Source organism: Solanum lycopersicum, chromosome 10 (genome assembly GCF_036512215.1).
Source record: "Solanum lycopersicum chromosome 10, SLM_r2.1".
Classification (NCBI taxonomy): Eukaryota; Viridiplantae; Streptophyta; class Magnoliopsida; order Solanales; family Solanaceae; genus Solanum; species Solanum lycopersicum.
In genome coordinates this window covers 17,273,143-17,292,190 of record NC_090809.1, presented here as the reverse complement: position 1 = coordinate 17,292,190, position 19,048 = coordinate 17,273,143, and the positions used below count along the sequence as shown (strand labels likewise).

General features: G+C 35.3%; 1 protein-coding gene across 5 annotated transcripts; it reads right to left on the bottom strand.

Annotated features, from left to right (window-relative positions):
* Positions 1-3,764: 3,764 nt before the first annotated feature.
* On the bottom strand, positions 3,765-18,693 carry LOC101259296 (zinc finger transcription factor 57). Of its 5 annotated transcripts, XR_003248349.2 has the most exons (8): positions 18,553-18,693; positions 17,372-17,459; positions 16,498-17,285; positions 12,549-12,618; positions 6,885-6,973; positions 6,700-6,760; positions 4,266-4,360; positions 3,863-4,177 (listed from the first exon to the last, which is right to left on the bottom strand). XR_003248349.2 is itself a non-coding variant. In XM_069289676.1 (7 exons), the coding sequence occupies exons 1-6, from the start codon at positions 18,561-18,563 to the stop codon at positions 6,724-6,726; spliced, it is 1,083 nt and encodes a 360-aa protein (XP_069145777.1). In that variant the 5' UTR covers positions 18,564-18,693; the 3' UTR covers positions 3,765-3,842; positions 6,700-6,723. The 5 variants fall into 5 exon arrangements, 4 of the variants coding, with proteins under 4 accessions (XP_069145777.1, XP_010327283.1, XP_069145776.1 ...); XM_069289676.1 differs by lacking the exons at positions 3,863-4,177; positions 4,266-4,360 and adding an exon at positions 3,765-3,842; XM_010328981.4 differs by lacking the exon at positions 3,863-4,177 and having other exon boundaries at positions 4,266-4,275.
* Positions 18,694-19,048: the final 355 nt, after the last annotated feature.

Genomic DNA, 19,048 nt, shown 5'->3' with positions numbered 1-19,048 from the left:
GCCAAAATCATGAAGGACATCCAAAAAAAATTTCAGCATTTTGGACGTTAAAATCTAAATCACCAAAAAATTGTGTGCTATAGCACATGAAAATTGTTGAAATTGGAGCTAGGCGTGCTTGAAGGATCAATTGACCTTGAAATTGGGTTGGATTAGCACTGAACGCCAACCGGCTGCTTATCCAAGGTCATGACGAACGTCGTCAAATACTTTTGGCATTTTGGACATCAAAATTTGGATCACCAAAAAAATAGTGTGCTATAGGACACGAAAATTATCAAAATGGTGGGTATGCGCGCTTCGAAGCTCGTTTGACCTTGAAAATGTGTTGGACTGTCTGTAAGAGCCAACCGTCTGCATAGATAAGGTCTTGATTGACGTTTACAAAAAAATTCAGTATTTTTGATGTCGCAATCTGGATCACAAAAAAAAGGTGTGATATTATCACGCGAAAATCATCGAAATGGGGGGTATGCATGCTTCAGGGCTCGTTTGACCTTGAATATGTGTCGGACTGGCCGTGAGGGACACCGGCTGAATAGACAAAGTCTTGACGAACGTCCACAAAAAGCTTTTGTATTTTTTACGTCAAAATCCAGATCACCAAAAAATTGTTTTGTTATAGAACACGAAAATTGTAGAAATGAGTGGCATGAGCGCTTCGGGGCTCGTTTGACCTGGAAATGGGTATGAATTGCCGTGAGGGCCAGTAAGTTTCATTTGCCAAGGTCTTGACAGACGTCCACAAAATTTTTTGCCATTCTTGACGTTGGAATCCATATCACCTAAAAAATGGTCTGCTATAGCACATGAAAATCATCAAAAAAAATGGGTCAGAATTTCTATATGGGCCAATTGGCTGAATAGACAAGTTCATGAAAGACGTCCACAAAAAAATTAGCATTTTTTACGTCGAAATCCAGATCACTAAAAAATTGGTGCTCTAAAGCACACAAAAATCTTCAAAATGGTGGGTTTGCGCGCTTCGGAGCTCATTTAACCTTGAAAATGTGTCGGACTAGCCGTGAGGGCCAACCGTCTGCATAGACAATGTCTTCACCGACGTCCTGAAAAAATTGCAGCATTTTGACGTCGGAATCCATATCACCAAAAAAAGGTGTGTTATACCAAATGAAATCATCGAAATAGGGGGTATCCGCGCTTCGTGGTTCTTTGACGTTGAAATCGGGTCAAACTGGCCGAGAGGTCTAACCGGATGCATAGTCAAAGTCTTGAAGGACGTTTACAAAAGAGTTGGTTTTTTTACGTCAAAAACCGAATCACCAAAAAGTTGGTGTGCTATAGAACACAAAAATCGTTGAAATGGGGGGTTGTGCGCTTCAGGACTCATTTCATAATAAAAATGGGTCGGACTGGCCTTGATGGATAAACAGGCTGCATAGATAAGGTCTTGACGGACGTCCACAATAAACTTTGGCATTTTTCAATGTTGGAATCCAGATTACCAAAAAAATGTTGTGTTATAGCACACAAAAATTATCGGAAAGGGGGTATGCGCGCTTCGTGGCTCGATTGACCTTGAAAATGGGTCGGACTGGACGTGAGGGACAACCGGCTGCATAGCCAAGGTCTTTACGGACGTCTACAAATCATTTTGGTACTTTTAACGTCGGAATCTGGATCACCCAAAAAAATCTCATCTATAGCACACGAAATCCTAGAAATGAGGGGCATGCGTGCTTGGGGACTCGTTTGACCTTGAAATAAGTTGTAATCGTCGTATGGACAATAAATTTTCATGGCCAATGTCCTGATGGACGTCCACAAAAAATTTTGACATTTTTTACGTTGGAATTCGTATCACCAAAAAAAGTTTTGTGGTATAACACACGAAAATTGTCAAAAGGGGGGTATGCGCACTTTCGGGCTCGTTTGACCTTGAAAATGGGTCGAAATTGCCGTAAGGGACAACCGGATGAATACACAATGTCATGTCAAACGTCCACAAAACAATTAAGCATTTTTACCTCGAAATCCTATTCACCAAAAAATTGGTGCTCTAAAGCACACAAAAATCATCAAAAATGGGGGTATGTGCATTTTAGGGCTTGTTTGACTTTGAAAATGGGGTCGGACTGTTCGTGAGGGACAACCGTCTGTATAGACAAGGTCTTGATGGACGTCTACAAAATAATATGACATTTTTTACGTCAGAATCTGCATCACCAAAAAAAGTGTGCTATGGCACATTAAAATCTTCGTAATGGGGGTTATGCGAGCTTAGGGGCTCCTTTGACCTTGAATATAGATCGGACTAGCCGTGAGGTCCAAGTGGATGCATAGCCAAAGTCTTGACGGACGTTTACAAAACATTTCAACATTTTTGACGTCGAAATCAGAATCACCAAAAAATGGTGTGCTATAGCACATGAAAATTATCGAAATGGGGAATATGCGTGCTTTGGGGCTTCTTTGACCTTGAAAATGGACAGATGGAATTTCTCCAGTGGCAATGATGGTATCCAATACAAATGTAACAAGATCAATGCAGTGCAATATTGAATGGAATGGTGATGTTGGATTTAAAGTGTTAGAAGGGGTATACAAGCATACTGTGAACTTGGGTCAACAAAAATGTAGTTGCAGATCATGGGAATTAAAAGGTATCCCATGTGCACATGGTATAGCAGCAATGAACCACTTGAACATGGATGCATCACAGGCAATATCTAGTTGGTATAGAAAAGACACATATATGAAGACATATTCTCATTTCATTTAACCAGTCCCAAACATGGAAATGTGGCCTGAAAGTAGAAACCCAATGGTTGAACCACCTGAGGCAAGACAAATGCCTGGTAGGCCACCAAAGAACAGAAGAAGAGAAATTGGTGAAGTGAGAAAAGCTGGAAAGTTGCAAAGAATAGGGATAGTAATGACATGTTCACTTTGCAAAGGACCAAATCATAACAAGAGAAATTGTCCAAAAAATCCTAAACCTAAGTCTACACCAACACCCACTCAAGAGGTACATTCATATTGATTTGTTGTTATAAATTATGTTAGATTACTTATTAAATTTAATGTCTTGTTGTGTTCTTTTTCCACTCATATTAGTCCACCATTGGAAAAAAGAGGGGTAGAGGTCATTATGAAAGAGCAAGCACCAGTAAGACTGGTACAAAGAGAGGTGCAGGAAGTGGTTACAAGAAGAGGCCTAAAGTTGTTGGACAAGGTGTATTTGTTGTTGATACTGGATATACGTGTATTAATGTAAGTGTCTTATAAACTGTCAAAATTATATTTGTCTTCTAAATGTGAGTCCCAAAATAACTATGTAGTTGATATTGGAGCAAGGATTGTCTAGTAGAAGGAGGGTTAATACTGGTGCGATGAGTTCTGCACATGTGATAGGTGATATTGGTTTTAAACTACCAAGGGACTGAAGTGGAAAGGCAAAGAGGCCATGACTCAAAGAGAACTTCAAGTCGAAAGTGTTATGCGTCGTACTCAAACCAGATCAAAAGTTGATGGCATTCAAACAAGGTCACAAGCCAAAGGAAAATCACTCTCAAAGAAAACTTCTTAGTTGTGTGGTTGTGTGGGTGTCCAACCAAACTTGAAATAGTGTTTTATGTGTTGATGAATCTGTGGTTGTTCAAACAAACTTAAAGTAGTTACTGTTTAGTGTTTTGGTGCTTCTGTGGTTGTTCAACTAACCTTAAAGTAGTGATTGTTTTATGTTTTGCTAGTTAAATTAAGTTATTGTGGTTGTTGGTTTAAACAATGAAACACTATGATGCTTCTTTTTTATGATCAAGAAAGCACTAGTTATGTTATGTTTGTTGCCTTCATGTTATTATTTCATGGGATCATAGTACCTATTACATGTAATTGTAGATTGATCAGCAAAAACAGCAAAAACATACATTAATAGAACACCAAACCAAACTAATCCACAAAATGAGTACCCTAGAGCCAAATGATTTTGCCTTCATAAAAATTGCCTTAAAAAAAATCGACACACTAAATAAAAGAACAATATCACATTGCATATCAAACTAATACCCAAAATCAGTTTCAATATCCATTTGCACTTGAGCTGTTCTTCTTGTTTGTTGGTTTTCTTCAACAAACCCAAAATTACAATATTCGCTTGGGTCGGAAATTCAGGATCATACCAATCGAAAAACTTACAAGAATTTCGAAATGAGGACTGCATTTCATAAAATCAAAGTTAAAAAAATGAAATTGCATAATACGAACTTGTGAAATAAAAAGCAAAAAGGAGTAACAATACATACCCTATAGTGTCTACAACCGAAAAATTTACGTCCAGGATTGTCGTTTGTTCATGAAATTTTTCAGAATTGAAGGAGCCCCACATAAACAAACAAGTCTCCAGTTATTGTTCATGAATTTAGCAATAACAATTAAAACAAAAAAAGTGAGAAAGAAATTTGAAAAGGGAGAAGGGATAAAGAAGAATAAATACGTAGAGAATAGAGAGAGAAAAATTCTTAAAATAACCCAAATATTAAAAAAAAATAGATTTTTATGTATATTACCGTTGTAACTTTATGATGTGGCAAAAAATTGTTGTCTCATGCGCCTTGTAGAGTTTGATTTCAGTTTTTATGCTAGGTGGACAGAAAAGGTGTACGTGTAGGATGAATAAGCAAGTTCAGGGGGGTAATTGAAACAAAATAAAGTTTAGGTATATACTGAATAAAAAGCTTCAAGTTCAGGGGGGTAATTAATACTTTTGGATATATATATATATATATATATATATATATATATTCTTTGAAAGTTCAATATATATATTTATAAATTTTTTTCTATTTAAAATGTTATATAATAAAGAAGAAAGAGAGAGAAGTAGTTAACGAAAAACATAAAAAAAACTAACGTTTTCTTTTCCTTTCTTGTGTTTATTTTTATTTTAGTTACTTACAAAAAAATCGTGTTTACTTTTATTTTAGTTACTTACAAAAAATTCTCTTTTTTCTTCTTGATCTTCCTTTCATTTTTTACTTAATATAATATAATTTACTTGTATTTATAATATGATATTAATATATATATATATATATATATATATTTCTTGTGTTTATTTTTATTGTATGTAGTTACTTAAAAAAATTCTTTCCTTTTTTTCTTTACCTCCCTTTTATTGTTTACTCAGTCCACTATTATATATCTTCTTCCTTTTATCTTGCAAGTTGCAATGTCCTGGCTCATCTCTTTATTTTTTTTTTCTAATTATATCACACTAAATTTATTCTATACTATTAGAAAAAATTTACTAATATCTTCTTTTTTTTAATCTTGATATTTCTTGCCTCATCTTTTTATTCACTTTTCATTTGTGAAAAAAAAGAATAAAATTAGAAAAACATACTTCAGACATTATTTTTACAATTTACAAACTGAATATTATAGGATATTTAGATGTTTCTCGATCTTTGATATATTGGTTTCTATATAAAATTCCGTTGTACAATTTTGATAGATCCGTTGATATAATTTTCGTTGGCATAAAATGATTAAACTTGCACAAGTATATTCTAATGAATTCATTTATATAACAAATCAAAATTTTAATTTACCTGAAGCAATCTTCTTGTGGAATGATTCTTCAATTTTGTTAATTTACCTTCATATCTAATTTACTTTCATATCCTCTTGTCTGACTTCATTTGTACAAACATATAAATTTTTTATTTATTTGAGGCAATAAAACTTTTCAAAAATTCAATTACCTGAAGTAGTATATCTTCTATTGCAATAATTCTTCCATTTCGTCAACTTACTTTTCGATTATGTGGTCTCATGCATAACTTCGTTTGTATAGACAAATCAAAAATCTTGATTTGCATAAGGTAGTTATTTTTATTTTTATTTTTTGCAATGAATTTAAATTATATTGGTTGCTTTCATATTATGTGCTCTCCTATTTTATACTTTTTATTTGATTGTAATAAGTTATTGACAACCGTTACAATTCTTCATACTCCATTAGAACAATAAAAATATCATTTATGTAGAAAAATTTCATTGTCCTCTTTAATTGTAAGTTAATAGATGCATTAGACATATTAAGTAGATTATTATTTATATATATATATATATATATAGACATTGCTCCTTGCGGGATTCGACATGGATTCACATCCAATTATAGTTGCAATCGACTGCTTAGTCTATTCAGAACTTGAGTTGCATGATGAAGTGCTTTCAACTCAACAATAAAAGCAGCCAGTGAAGGAAACTCAACCATGAAACCAAAGCTCACTTACAAAGTGTTATAAAGAACTCTTGCATATAACATAATGTTCGCAATTGCTGATCATCGTGAAGGGAGAAGATAGCAATTGAAATAAGCATTGCCTTCGAGTGAATTAATTAGCTTTCGAGACATGAAGAAATGTTCATTTAGATCATAACCCCATATACATCAATTTTAAAGTTGATCATCAAACAATGTATTAACTTAGATCGATCATGAACAAAAATTCGAAGAACATTAAATAGTGGATTGGTAGGAGGAATTACTGATCGAGGTAAGCCCCAAAAAACATTTTAATTACTGATTCAATTTTCATTTCAAAAGGAGCTCTATAGTCTCTTTTTTTTCCCGTCTCAAAAAAGATATCACACCAAATAAATCCATTAATTGGGCAAAAATGCCACCAATACAAAAGAGAAAAAGCAAACAGGGTGATTTGAACATACCTTGAAATTACTAAAAGAAACTGTTCACCTAATTTCGAAATTCCTAAGGAAGTCCGAGAGCCTGAGGAAACCAGCAACATAGAAGAGCGAATCAAATGATGATCATAAACCAAAGCAAAGTATAACACCATGTAAGAGAGTGAGTTGTCAAATCATGAAGAAATAAAAGTTCAAGGACATATGACCTGATATTTTTAGCGATTACTGTGCTTCCATCTTCAGAGCCAAGATGGCGTAGTACCACTTCCTCCACACGACCATCACGGTGTTGATGCTGCAATAGGAGATCACAATGTCCATAATAAGCATCTTAAACAAAAATTTCAAAATGTGAACAAAGACGAAAGATGGGAAATATAAAGTAGAAACATTGCTAACATGATGTAATATCACTATTCTTGAGCAAAGAAATGTCTAAATTTGATCAAGAATCTCCTTTCAGGAGAGAACTTATCCTGCGATTTGTGTGAAGGTGAATTGCATTTGATTTGCATGGGAACATAAAAAACTAAACTTTCCACTTCTTGTTATTCAATATTACCAGTGGAAACTAAACATTCGAAAAATCAACAGACTTGGGATGAACTATTATCAAGTCAGACTGGAAAAGTAAAGAAAATGTAGCTAGGCTGAAACTAATAAGCATGAATCTCACAAAACGCTGATGTGTCATATGTTTTGAAGATCACATTATATTAATATCTTTGGACACATCAGATTCAAAATTCCAAACTTGAAAATGTTAGACGCAGCAACCCAGACCTACAAAGGTTAACTACATCAACATCCTACTTTGAAATCATTCTATCAGAATTCTAACGCCTAGCAAAAAGGTCATTGTCTCAACAGACAAGAAGGAAGTTCTTAATGATCTGGGGAGAGTGTTAATAATTATAAAATCATTAAAATGGCAAGAGCCGTTTCCTTGTATGTATAAGAAAGGTTTAGAGTCACGATAATTATGCAAATAGACATAGGAATTACTAGGTATTACATTCCTTCCTGTTTAAAGACCCCAATATGCTCGAGGGAATGATCAAGCCATTAATTCTTAAATCTCTTATTTCTTTACATGATATCACGTATTAATCAATATTTGATTGATTAGTCTGAGGTTATCGACAAAAAAAATTTGTCTAAGTAACTCATTTTTTCGTCCAAGTTGCTTTTAGCTTCTTTTTTTTAAGAAGGTAACAACTTGTATTCTATTCCAAAACAAAAAACCATAACCTGCCACAACAAATTACAGGTTCCTAATTACATTTGTGAAGAGTAGCAGGAAGATCTTTAATCCTATAGCAAAATCTACAAGAAACCTAAAACATCTGTAACTGATACTAGATCTACCATGTACTCCTGTTTACACCAAAATAGAAACAAAAGTACAGTTCATCTTAATCTTCTGGATGGAATTACTCATGTTTTGGATGCATCTGAGATTTCTTACTCTCCACACAGAGCACCAGTTGCAAGCTGAATGATTTTCCATCTTTTTTTAAGCCCAATAATGCTTGCACAACTGCTCCATATCTTCAGAGTCTGCGTTAGTTTCCTAGGCATAACCTATTTCACCCCCTTCAGATTGATAAAAACATTCCACAAAATGTTAGTAGTCTCTACTTCTTCTTCACCACATAGAAGGCACCTAGAACTCAGTTGAATATTTCTTTTCATAAGATTTTCCTGGGTCAAAACGCCTTGCTAATCTTCAGAGTCTGCGTAAGTTTCCTAGGCATAACCCATTTCATGCCCTTCAGATTGATAAAAACATTCCACAAAATGTTAGTAGTCTGTACTTCTTCACCATACAGAAGGCACCTAGGTATCAGTTGAATATTTCTTTTCATAAGATTTTCCTGGGTCAAAACTGTCTGCTTAGCAAGGAGCCAAGTAAAACAAGTACTTTGTAAGGGGTTTCAGTTTTCCATATTAGCTTTTATGGCCACCCATTCCTCTGACAGTTACAAGAATTAAACTTTTTCTACGCTCTTCTAACACTGAAATTGTCCTGATTATGATCCTGCCATCCCAAACTATCTTGTTCATCAATAGTTCCTTTGAACTGCCCCAAGACCTTGTAAAACTCAACCAACCTTGGATCTCCCAGTCATTTAGAGGTCTTCTATAACTCAGATTTCACCCTTTGTTTGACCACATCTCTACCAGAGTGTCCCTTTACTGCTCTGGTTTAGGGTGAAAATATCCGGGGACAAGGTTTTTAAAGATCCTTGTTCAAGCCTTCTATCTTCCCTAGAAGAGGCTCCATTACCCAATTTAATATTGCAGTTTCCTGTGAGTTTTGGCCAATGGTTTTTGATGGCTCTCCAATGGCTTGACCTGTAAGTGCTAGTGACCATTTTAGTTATCCAGAGATCCTCCATTTCATATTTGGCTTGTATTACATCTTTCCACAGAGCTTGCTCATCGGAAGAAAATCTTCATAGCCACTTCATCATAAGGCACTGGTTGCAGGTCATCCCCAAGAGAGTCGTTTTCAAGTATCATGGGTCTTTAATCCAAGGGAGATTGACGATGATGCCACACATCGTATTGGTGCGGTTGGATAAAATGGAGCCTCGCCTCGGGAATCTTGTGTGGTAAAAAGGACACCAAAACTTAAGATAAGCTCTACGGAGTGGTGGTTAGGCGACCTACTTTCTTGATAAAGTGTTTGTCTATCAAGGACTCTCCTGTTCAAAAGATGCAAGTTGCAAAAATGAGGATGTTAAGATTGATGTATAGGCATACTAGAAGAGAAAAGATCAAGAATAAAGATATTAGGACAAGGTGGGAGTGACCTTTGTAGTGTACAAGATGCGGGAAGTGAGTTTGAGATGGTTTGGGAATGTAAAGAGAAGAGGTCTAGATGCCTAGTGAGGAGGTGTGAGAGGTTGGATATATTAAGGTATGAGAAGAGTTAAAGGTAGGCCGAAGAAGTATTGGAGAGAGATAATTAGGAAGAACATGGCACTGTATTGGAGAGACATAATTAGGAAGAACAAGGCACTGGTTCATCTTACAAAGTACATGACCTTAGATAGAAGCATATGGAGGTCATTGATGGTAGAAAATTAGTAGGTAGTTGAGCTCTGTCCCATTTTTCAGCAATATTTTGCTTGGTGGGAGTCTAGAAGCACCATGTATGTTGTAGTATTAGCATTGTACATGACTACATGTAGTTTTTTACGTTTGATAGTTGTCAACATCTTGTTTATAGTGTTTCAATTACTACTGTATTTTGTTGTTATTGTTCTTTCTATGGATGCCAATCCTGCTTTCCACATTAATTGACTTGATTACTCTATTGTCATATTCCTCCTTCATTTTGATTTAAAGCACTTGAGCCAAGGGTCTTTCAAACAGAACCTCTCCACCTCCATGAGGTAGGAATGGGGTTTGCATACACTTTACCCTCTTTAGACACACTTGTGGATTACATTGGGTATGATGTTGTAGTTTGTATCAGAGCCAAGGACTTTAGCCTTTACTCTGACAGTTTCTTCTTCTCTAATTCTTTTTCTACTCAAGAAACTAAAGAAAAAAAAGAGTAAAGGGAATTGGTTAAACGAGGATGAGATGTCAATTCTCAGTTTTCAGCTAAGATCCAAAGGTCAATTTAAAAGAAATTAGCTCACCCATCCTCCTGAGGTCTCAAGAAACACACAACCGACAGACGCACATGAGATTTTACATGCCCCTAGATACTCTCACCCTCACCACCATCTTACGCACCAACACGTGAAGCTTCTCCAGCTTTCGATCAAAAAACACTTAAAGCTCACTTGGCTACTCTACACCACCCTATCACCTCTGCTCCGACAAAGCCTTATTCGTCCATTGAAAATTTTGGAGCAGTTTCTCGATTTCATTGTTCTTATAAAGTTTTGAGTTTCTCCCCCCCCCCCCCCCCCCCCCCCCGCTCCTTTTTTTTTAAGAAGGTAACATTGTGTATATTCATTGAAACCAGTGCTTGGGTTGCACCAAACCATATTTACAGCTTGTCACAAAGTAAAAGAAAAAATTGAATCTGAATCCTAACAGGAACCTAGGATATCTATAATGGATTCAGTGTTCTCTAAATACACTAGCTTGCACAAGAAACAAAAAGGCCTGATACAATTTAGTTTGATCTTTTGGAGATCACAATTCTTGCTCTCAAAACATCTAGCATTTCTTTCTTTCCAAACAGTCCACCAAATACAGGCTGGGACAATCCTCCATCTATCTCTATCTGCAGCTCCCATCCCTACTTCTCCCCAACTGTATAAAAGATGCATGATTCTGTTAGGCATAGCCCAAGCAGAACCCCTGAGCCTAATGAAAATCATCCATAGCTGGGATGTTATTCTACACTGGAGAAACAGATGATTGACTGTCTCAACTTCTTCCCCACATAAATAGCATCTAGAACACATGGAAAACTTCCTTTTCTTGAGATTTTCATGTGTTAAAATTGCTTCTCTTGCCAGAAGCCAAGTGAAACATGACACCTTGAAAGGGATTTTAGGTTTCCAAATCTGCTTCCAAGGCCAAAGAGAAGGTTGTTGTCCATCTTGATTTAGCAACTTATATGCAGAGTTAACCTTGAATGTGCCTTTCTTATTTCTGATCTACCATAATCTATCATGTTCATCCCTTGTTTCTGTAAAAGCTTCCAACCTTCCAAAATAAATCAGTCACGGTCTCGATTTCCCAACCATTGAAATTCCTTCTAGACACTCTGTTTTTTTGTTTTGTTTCATCCCCTTATTTTTGTTTAAGAGACGAAAATAACATAGTTGAAAAGTAGGTACAAGTTGTTGAAAAGCATCTTTCGTGAAACCTTTGATTACATTCACACCTATTATTACTATTTCAAAATCTGTTTTAACTTATGTGTCTTACTCTCCTTAAGAATGTCATTTTCTATATTTAGTAACCCTTTGATATCAATATCTTCAAAAAGACATTTTGGTACATTATACACATCTCTAGTTCAAGTATACAAGATTCAATAGTCTTCCTTACTTTTTCGAACTCCACATCATTTGAGAATTCTTTTGAATAGATTGGAGTCGCTTAAGGGATTTCAAGACACGGTAAAGTTGTGGAAGAGGAAAGTTAAAGACTTCGAAATCAATGGGAAAAAGTTTCCCAAGCTAGAACTGGTTAGTGGGGTACAATGTATGTGAAGTGATGTGCATATATGCAGATACTAGATAATATATAGTTAATGTTATTTCTACTAAAATGTGTATGACTTTCTATATCTGAGGTATGATATTTGTACATACGGTATGCTAGTATAATATTATATGTATTTTTTACATGCTAGTATAATACTAAGGGCTAGTTTGGTGTGAGGGATTAAAAATAATAGTGATGGGATAAAAAAAATTGTATCTTGTTTGGTTGTCATGTTTGGGATAACTTATCCCACCATTTATATCATAGTGATGGGATAAGCTATCCCAATTACATGGTAGGATAAGTTATCCCGTGATAATTATCCTAGGATAACTTGTTTCCAACCAAACGACCCCCAAAGAATTCATGTATGTTGATTTACATGGGTTTTTAATAGATAAACATTTATGTTTCACAGCTAGTTTTGAAGTGTAGAGCGTGTTCCTCCACAACCACGATAGATGATGATATGACGCGAGCATAAATGAAAATTTTGGGAAGTCAGAAAGCTGGCCTAACTTGTTTGCGACTAATGTGTGATTGTTGTTATAGAAGTGTATTTTTGTTGCTTCACGTACAATGATGTAATTTACGTAGAAAAGATCTATTCCGCAGCAATAAACTGTTACTAATTAAAAATAAATAAAATTCCAACTATTATCAGGCATCTTAACACTTCTTACCTTGTAGAAACAGCTAGTCCCAAATGGACAAGTCCCATTCCCAAAGTCAAAGTGCTTGCAATCAATAGATCTGAAAACAAGAATTAAAAAGGAATCACTTCAAAAAATGGCACATCAGAGAATCTTTTGCTTTCTGTTCAGTTTTCCCATTGAGAGAAGCTTGGGGCATGGAAGCATCCTAGTTAAAAGCTTTACAAAGCATAAATATACTCCATCTCAATTTAAAAGTGGCTGCATCACATCAATGTGATAAATATAACTACTATCCCGCATTACAAGACAGCTACTGCCTTGCTAGATTTTTAAGTTTACCCTTTGAATGTTCATGTGTATCATTCTGAAAGCTTGAACATCAAAATTGAAGAAAACTTTCATGATATGAAAATTAAGGATGTTAGTTATTACTTTGGAGAGTAATCTAGGAAAACGTGACTGTAAAAGAACTTCAGCTCTCGAGAGAAGGAATTCACTAATCCAGTGACAAGGAAAAAGATATGTTGAATCCCCTTTATGTAATATTTTAAATTCTAATTGTTGCAGTCAAAGGGTCACCAGCGGTTTGCTAATTGCTACAGCCTTGAAGCCGGATGTAAAATAGGTTAAGCAACCTGGTGTTTTATGCAAGCCCAACAAGGGATATTTAACGCCCAGCTCAAATATCAGACAGAAAAAACATGAGCTTCGCATTGAAAAGACATATGATCATGCCAACTAGGAGTTCTTGCTTGATATTCTAAAAGGGATGGCATTTTGACTCAAATGGATCGATTGGATTCAACAATGCATTTTAACAGTATGTTATCTGTCCGTACAAATGGTTTGCCTGCTGGTTTCTCCAAAGCTCAAACTACAGAAGGTATTAACATGGTGAAAACAGAAAAGTACAATGGCTGGATTAATGGAATTTAATGGCTAGGAGTGACAACAGCAACATGGCAATCACACATTTATGACCAAAGTTGCTCGGACTCTTCACTTTTGGTGCCGCACCCGTGTCGACACAACATGGGTGTGGGTGTGGAATCCGTGTCCGATTTGGTAAACAAATTTTGGGTACTTTGACCAAAATCGATGGGGAAAGTCTAGACAATTTTAATATTCCCATAATCAATACAAAAAGCTAAGGTGAAATTGAAGAAAATGGAATACCTTTTATATAGAAATTTCTATGTCACTCTTTTTCCTTTAATCTCCTACCAAGATTCACCATAAGTTCTCCACATAATATCTCATAATTTAGGTTTTATAACTCTATATTAAGATAATTTAATTATTTTTAGGAGAATCCCCACAAGCCGTATACGTACATGGATCCAATCCCCAAATCTTAAAAATTAGATCATGAAGGATTCGACATCTAGATCCGCACCCATATGGGACACCCACATCTGAGCAACTTAGCAGATGACACCCTTATCTTCTATGCTGCAAATGTAAAACAACTTATGCACCTGAGGGTGATTTTGGTTCTCTTTGAATGTGTTTAGGTGTTCCCATCAATTGGAGGAAGAGCTCCTTCTTCCCAAATAATGAGGTTACTGATATGGAGTTCCTAGCATCAATGTTGGGAAGGAGAAGTTGGGTCCCTGCCCACTGTATATCATGGTACGCCTTAAGGAGAAAAATCCAAAATTTGGAATGGTGTTATTGCGAAGTGTGAGAAGAAAATAACTAGGTGCAAGTCCCAATATTTGTTCCTGGGAGGAAGAGTCATACTTATCAACTCTGTCTTAGATGCCCTCCTCTACATAATATATTTGTTTCCAATTGCCATTGGAGTTATTAAAAGACTAGACATCATTAGAACATCCTTTTTGGTGGCAAGGAAATAAGGAGAAGATACTTTTCATTTGGTTAAATGGAAGGCCTCATCAGTGAGCAAGAAGGAGGGAGGACTGGGAATCAGAGACTTAGAGTTTTAGAACTAGGCTTTAAAAATTAAATGGCCTAGGAAATACACACAAGAAGATCATATATTATGAGGAAGAGCCATCAAAACAGAATATGACAAAGAGGACAGGTGGATGACCAATGAGGTCAATACCCCTTCTGAGATCAGTTTGTAGAGATCTATCAGGTCCAATGGCCTGATTCGAAGAACCACTCTTCCATTTAAGTTGCAGATGGTAGTAAAACTGTGCTTTGGAAGGATGTATGGCCTGGAACAGAAAGCCTATTAGACAGATTTTGTGAAATTTTCAACCTAGTACATCACCAATATAAAACAGTTGCAGAACAATGGTCAAACCAGGGATGGGATATTACCTTTAGAAGAATGCCTACTAACGGGGAGCTGAATAGGGTGACTAAATTTAACAATCTTTTGGGAAGCTTTGGTGGCTTACAGAAAGGGGTAAATAGAATTTGGTGGAATGGGCACAACAGTGGTGCATACAAAGTTAATATAGCCTATAAAGCTTTGAACCAAACAAATCAGTATATTGAAGAATGGTCCTGGAAGCACATATGGAAGAAGATAACATATTAAGTTTCTAGTTTTGTTTGAAGTCTGGCAAAGGAAGTTGTACTTACTCAGGATAACTTGATGAAAGAGGGATTACTCTTTGTCCCAGATGTTGTTTGTGTAGGGGAAACATCAGATATGGTGAACCTTATTTTTCTCAATTGTAAGACAACAGAGCATATATGGAGGATGTTCTTAATCTTAGTGGCATCACTTGAATAATGTTTCGCAAGATTTCTCAAACATGAGCAAGTTGGGAAGAGATGGGATGTGAGGCAAAGGCAGAGGAAGATAGAGAATTGTCCCAGCTTGTTTTTTTGGGCAATTTGGAAAGAAAGAAATACCAAGTAGGTAGCCACACTGATTACAAGACTCGTTCTTGAAAGCCTCCCGAACATAAATATTTGATGACACTGTTTAATGAGTTTATTATTGAATTGTTAATTGACTTCTGAGTACATGAAACACCACAACAAAAGCTGAGACACTGTTAAGCTTGACCCACGACTTCTGTACCACATATAAAAGCTGAGAACACATCTTTTAGGTCATCTGGCACAATAGTAATAGTGGAGGAAGCCATCTAATAAGAGCTTGTAAAGCTTGGGATTCATCTAGAGCTCTTCTTTTTCCCTTCTTTTATTGATTTTTATATATTTGAGATATATTCGAGTTTTGTTCCAGTTTTCTACCATGACGATGTGTAGCTAAATTCTCTAATTCTAGAGCTATGGTCCTGCCTTAATGTTGATACACAAATGTTAATTAGACAGGTTTAATTTATCATATTGGTTTGTTTATTCATATCCGGAGTTTAATTAGTTGATTGTCTGGCCAACAATTAGATACTACCTATGAATCTTGAGTTGACTATAAAAAGGAACTTCTTGATTGCAATAGGATTGAATAGCACATTCTTGAACCTAGCCATCAGGGAATCAATTCATAAATAAGGATACAAATAAATATAATTGTCGTGCTTAGTCAATTAGTGCAAGAAATCATTAATTCATTATTTTACCTGAAATCTCATAGAAACATAGAGCTTAGAATAAATTAAATGGGCCAGTAAATATTTGATGAAATTCTATGAGTAATGTTATTCTTGAAGGTACAAGATAAATCAACAAGTCGAATTAATTGAAGAATTCAACAGGTTGTTCGATAAAACCATAACTCTAAAATATTTTCTTCCATTGATATCCAATAATCATTCGAAGTATGTTAATCAATTATTTTCAGTATCCAATAATCACAATGGCTTGTGATCATCCAGCAACTAAACTAAACTAATTCTAATTGTGTTGACAAGAAAAGGTTCAAACAATCCGCATATATGTTGTGCATGCATTTGAGGGCAACACATCATATGGATATGCTGGACTCTTAGAGGTTCAACATTGACTCTCATATGACATCGCTAGTATTACGATCGTTTAACAAAATGAAAGATAAGTAGTGAAAAGGAAAGAGAAAGTGATAAACCTGAGTTTGTTTTTGTAGTTGTCAACTATTTCTTCCTTCTCTTCTTTTGTGAAGTACCAAATAACACTTGGAATGACAAAATATGAAAGCTTTCTGCATATGGGACACGCCCTCAGTGCAGAATTAACATCCATCCCAGAGGAAGAACTGCCACGCCAATTCCTTATACACGATACACAAAATGGATGATCACACTCAGAAAGGATCCCAAACTTCCTCTCAGCTGCTGTTGACTTGGAAAGAACGCGTTCAAGGCATACACTGCATTCTATTTCTTGACTGCGCTTCAATAAATCAAGGTGCTTTTGCTTGTTCTCACATGTTTTTATATGCTCCTCTCTTTCCTCGGGCCTGAAAGGATGCAAGCAATGCTTTCCGCAGGTTGGACACAGATCTCCATGAACACGAGGACACTTTTCTCCCCGAGGACAATTACCAGCAGCAGCAAAAGCACAGATTGACCGATCAGCTGGATTATCACTGTTTAACTCAATCATGTCATCAATCTCTAATGCATCTTGAAGCTCTGACTTTTGGTTCCATGCTGATTGGCTGGAAGCGTCATAAGGTCTGCTTGAAGCTAAATACTCAGTACAAATGCCTGGCAGAACATCTGCATTATGTGCACCCATTCCAGGAGACACATTGATAGGCGTAGAACTTGAAAGCAGACATTGTTGAGGTTGTGCTGAAGACTGAGCTGAAGGTTGTGATCGAGACAGTTTAACATGATCATATCTACACCTGCTTCCATAAGCACAAGCTCCTTTTTGGTAGTAGGTACATACCTGCAACAATGATCCAAGGGAAAACAATCAGAAAGTAAAGGATCAATTAATCCTTGATCATCAAACTAAATTGTCAAGAACGTTACATTATTAGAAGGATTGTTCCAATCATGTGAAAACTCACAATGATCCCCCTTCAGACATGCCCCATGTGCAAAGAACTTGCAAAGAACCCTGGAGAAAAATTAGAAGCACATTGTGATTTAAATAAAATGGCCACCTAGAAGAGAATCATCAAACAAATAGAATTACGATTTAATTGAAAGTAACAATATACTTTGTCCTTGGAAATATTAAGGTAGATAGTTAACGTAAAATAAAAACTAGTATCAATTTACCTCTTCAGATATTAACTTTTATATCGCTTATCAGTAAAGAGGACGCTGTTCTTTTTTTAAAAATGAATATGGATACACACCATAAACAAACAATGAATGTTTTAAACAACCACTTAAATTTAATGACCAAGATAATAATGAAAACCCCATCAATTTCCTTGAAATTACTTATAACCATCAAAGAAGACAAACATCAATGGCATATAATCGGAGTTTCTTGCAGTTTATTTACAGAAAATATCACAAGCACGATAAACACAAAGTAATACAAACTATACATTCACCAATATACTGAGTTAATTTTGCAATAAAACCGTTGAAAACCGTATAAGCATGCTAAAAATGTAAACAAGCATATGAAACATTCTCATATGTGACTAGGGAAACAGAATAGTAGTCAATCATTAAATTGTGTATGATTTCCCATAAACCAAAGCAGAAATCCACTTGCAAACGATACAAACTATTATATACAATCCTCTATATCAATCAAATGAAAAAAAACCAAATCTAGTGCTCCATGATTAAATAAGAAAATATTTCATGAAGGCCCCTGCTTCAAGAATAATCATTAATTGCACGAATAAGGCACCAAAGGTAGCAGCCGCGCGTTCAATTTGTCATAAACCCAAAAAAAAGGAAAAGAAAGAGCCAAAACAAAACTTTCTATAATTAGTTGTTCCATAATGATTCCCAAAAAAAGCTTTTAGCTAAACTTAGGAATCACTACAAAATCACCCAATTAAAGTTAAGAGGTTAAAACGAGACGGCGAGGAAATATTCAGATGAGTTTCTGATAAATCACCATGATTACAACATAGAATCCTGAGAATGTTCAGGATTATTACACAACAATAGCAGGATTGATTGGTGATATAGAAAAAAACAAACAGCTGGACCCTAATCAAAATCAAAATCAAAAAATGCACCTTTCGGACATGGCTTCCACCTTTGCCTCTGAGTTCTGACAGTCCAACCCTGAGGTGGCGGTTGGATTTTCTTTTTTTACTTCTACTTAGAAATATATTTAGGTTTAATAAAAAATTATTCTAATTCCCCCGTTTACAACATTGTTCTATAGTCTAGTTTTAAAAGCAGTAATTTTTAAATTTTTAAATTAAATTATCTAAACACCCTTTTAGACCTCATTGAACCTGAATACATATATAAATAGTAAGACGTGCATTAAAATTTAGATGTGTAAATCTAAATAAACATCTAATATAATGCAATGTAAAATAGTTTATATAGAGTAGTAAATATATTGTTTAGAAAAATATTTTATTGTATAATAGATATCTGTTATTGTTATCAATCAAATAACTAATACTTTCTTATTTTTTGAAATCGTTCTAAACATTATATATCAATTCAAATATATTGATTAATTTATGAAAGTAAAATATGTATATTAAGTTAATAAGA

Excerpts from the sequence above, each read along its gene's own strand:
- LOC101259296 (XM_069289676.1), bottom strand. Across the intron at positions 17,286-17,371 it reads GGAACAATCCTTCTAATAAT|GTATGTACCTACTACCAAAA; the intron begins GTAACGTTCTTG and ends TCATTGTTGCAG. Across the intron at positions 12,619-16,497 it reads AACTACAAAAACAAACTCAG|ATCTATTGATTGCAAGCACT; the intron begins GTTTATCACTTT and ends TCTTGTTTTCAG.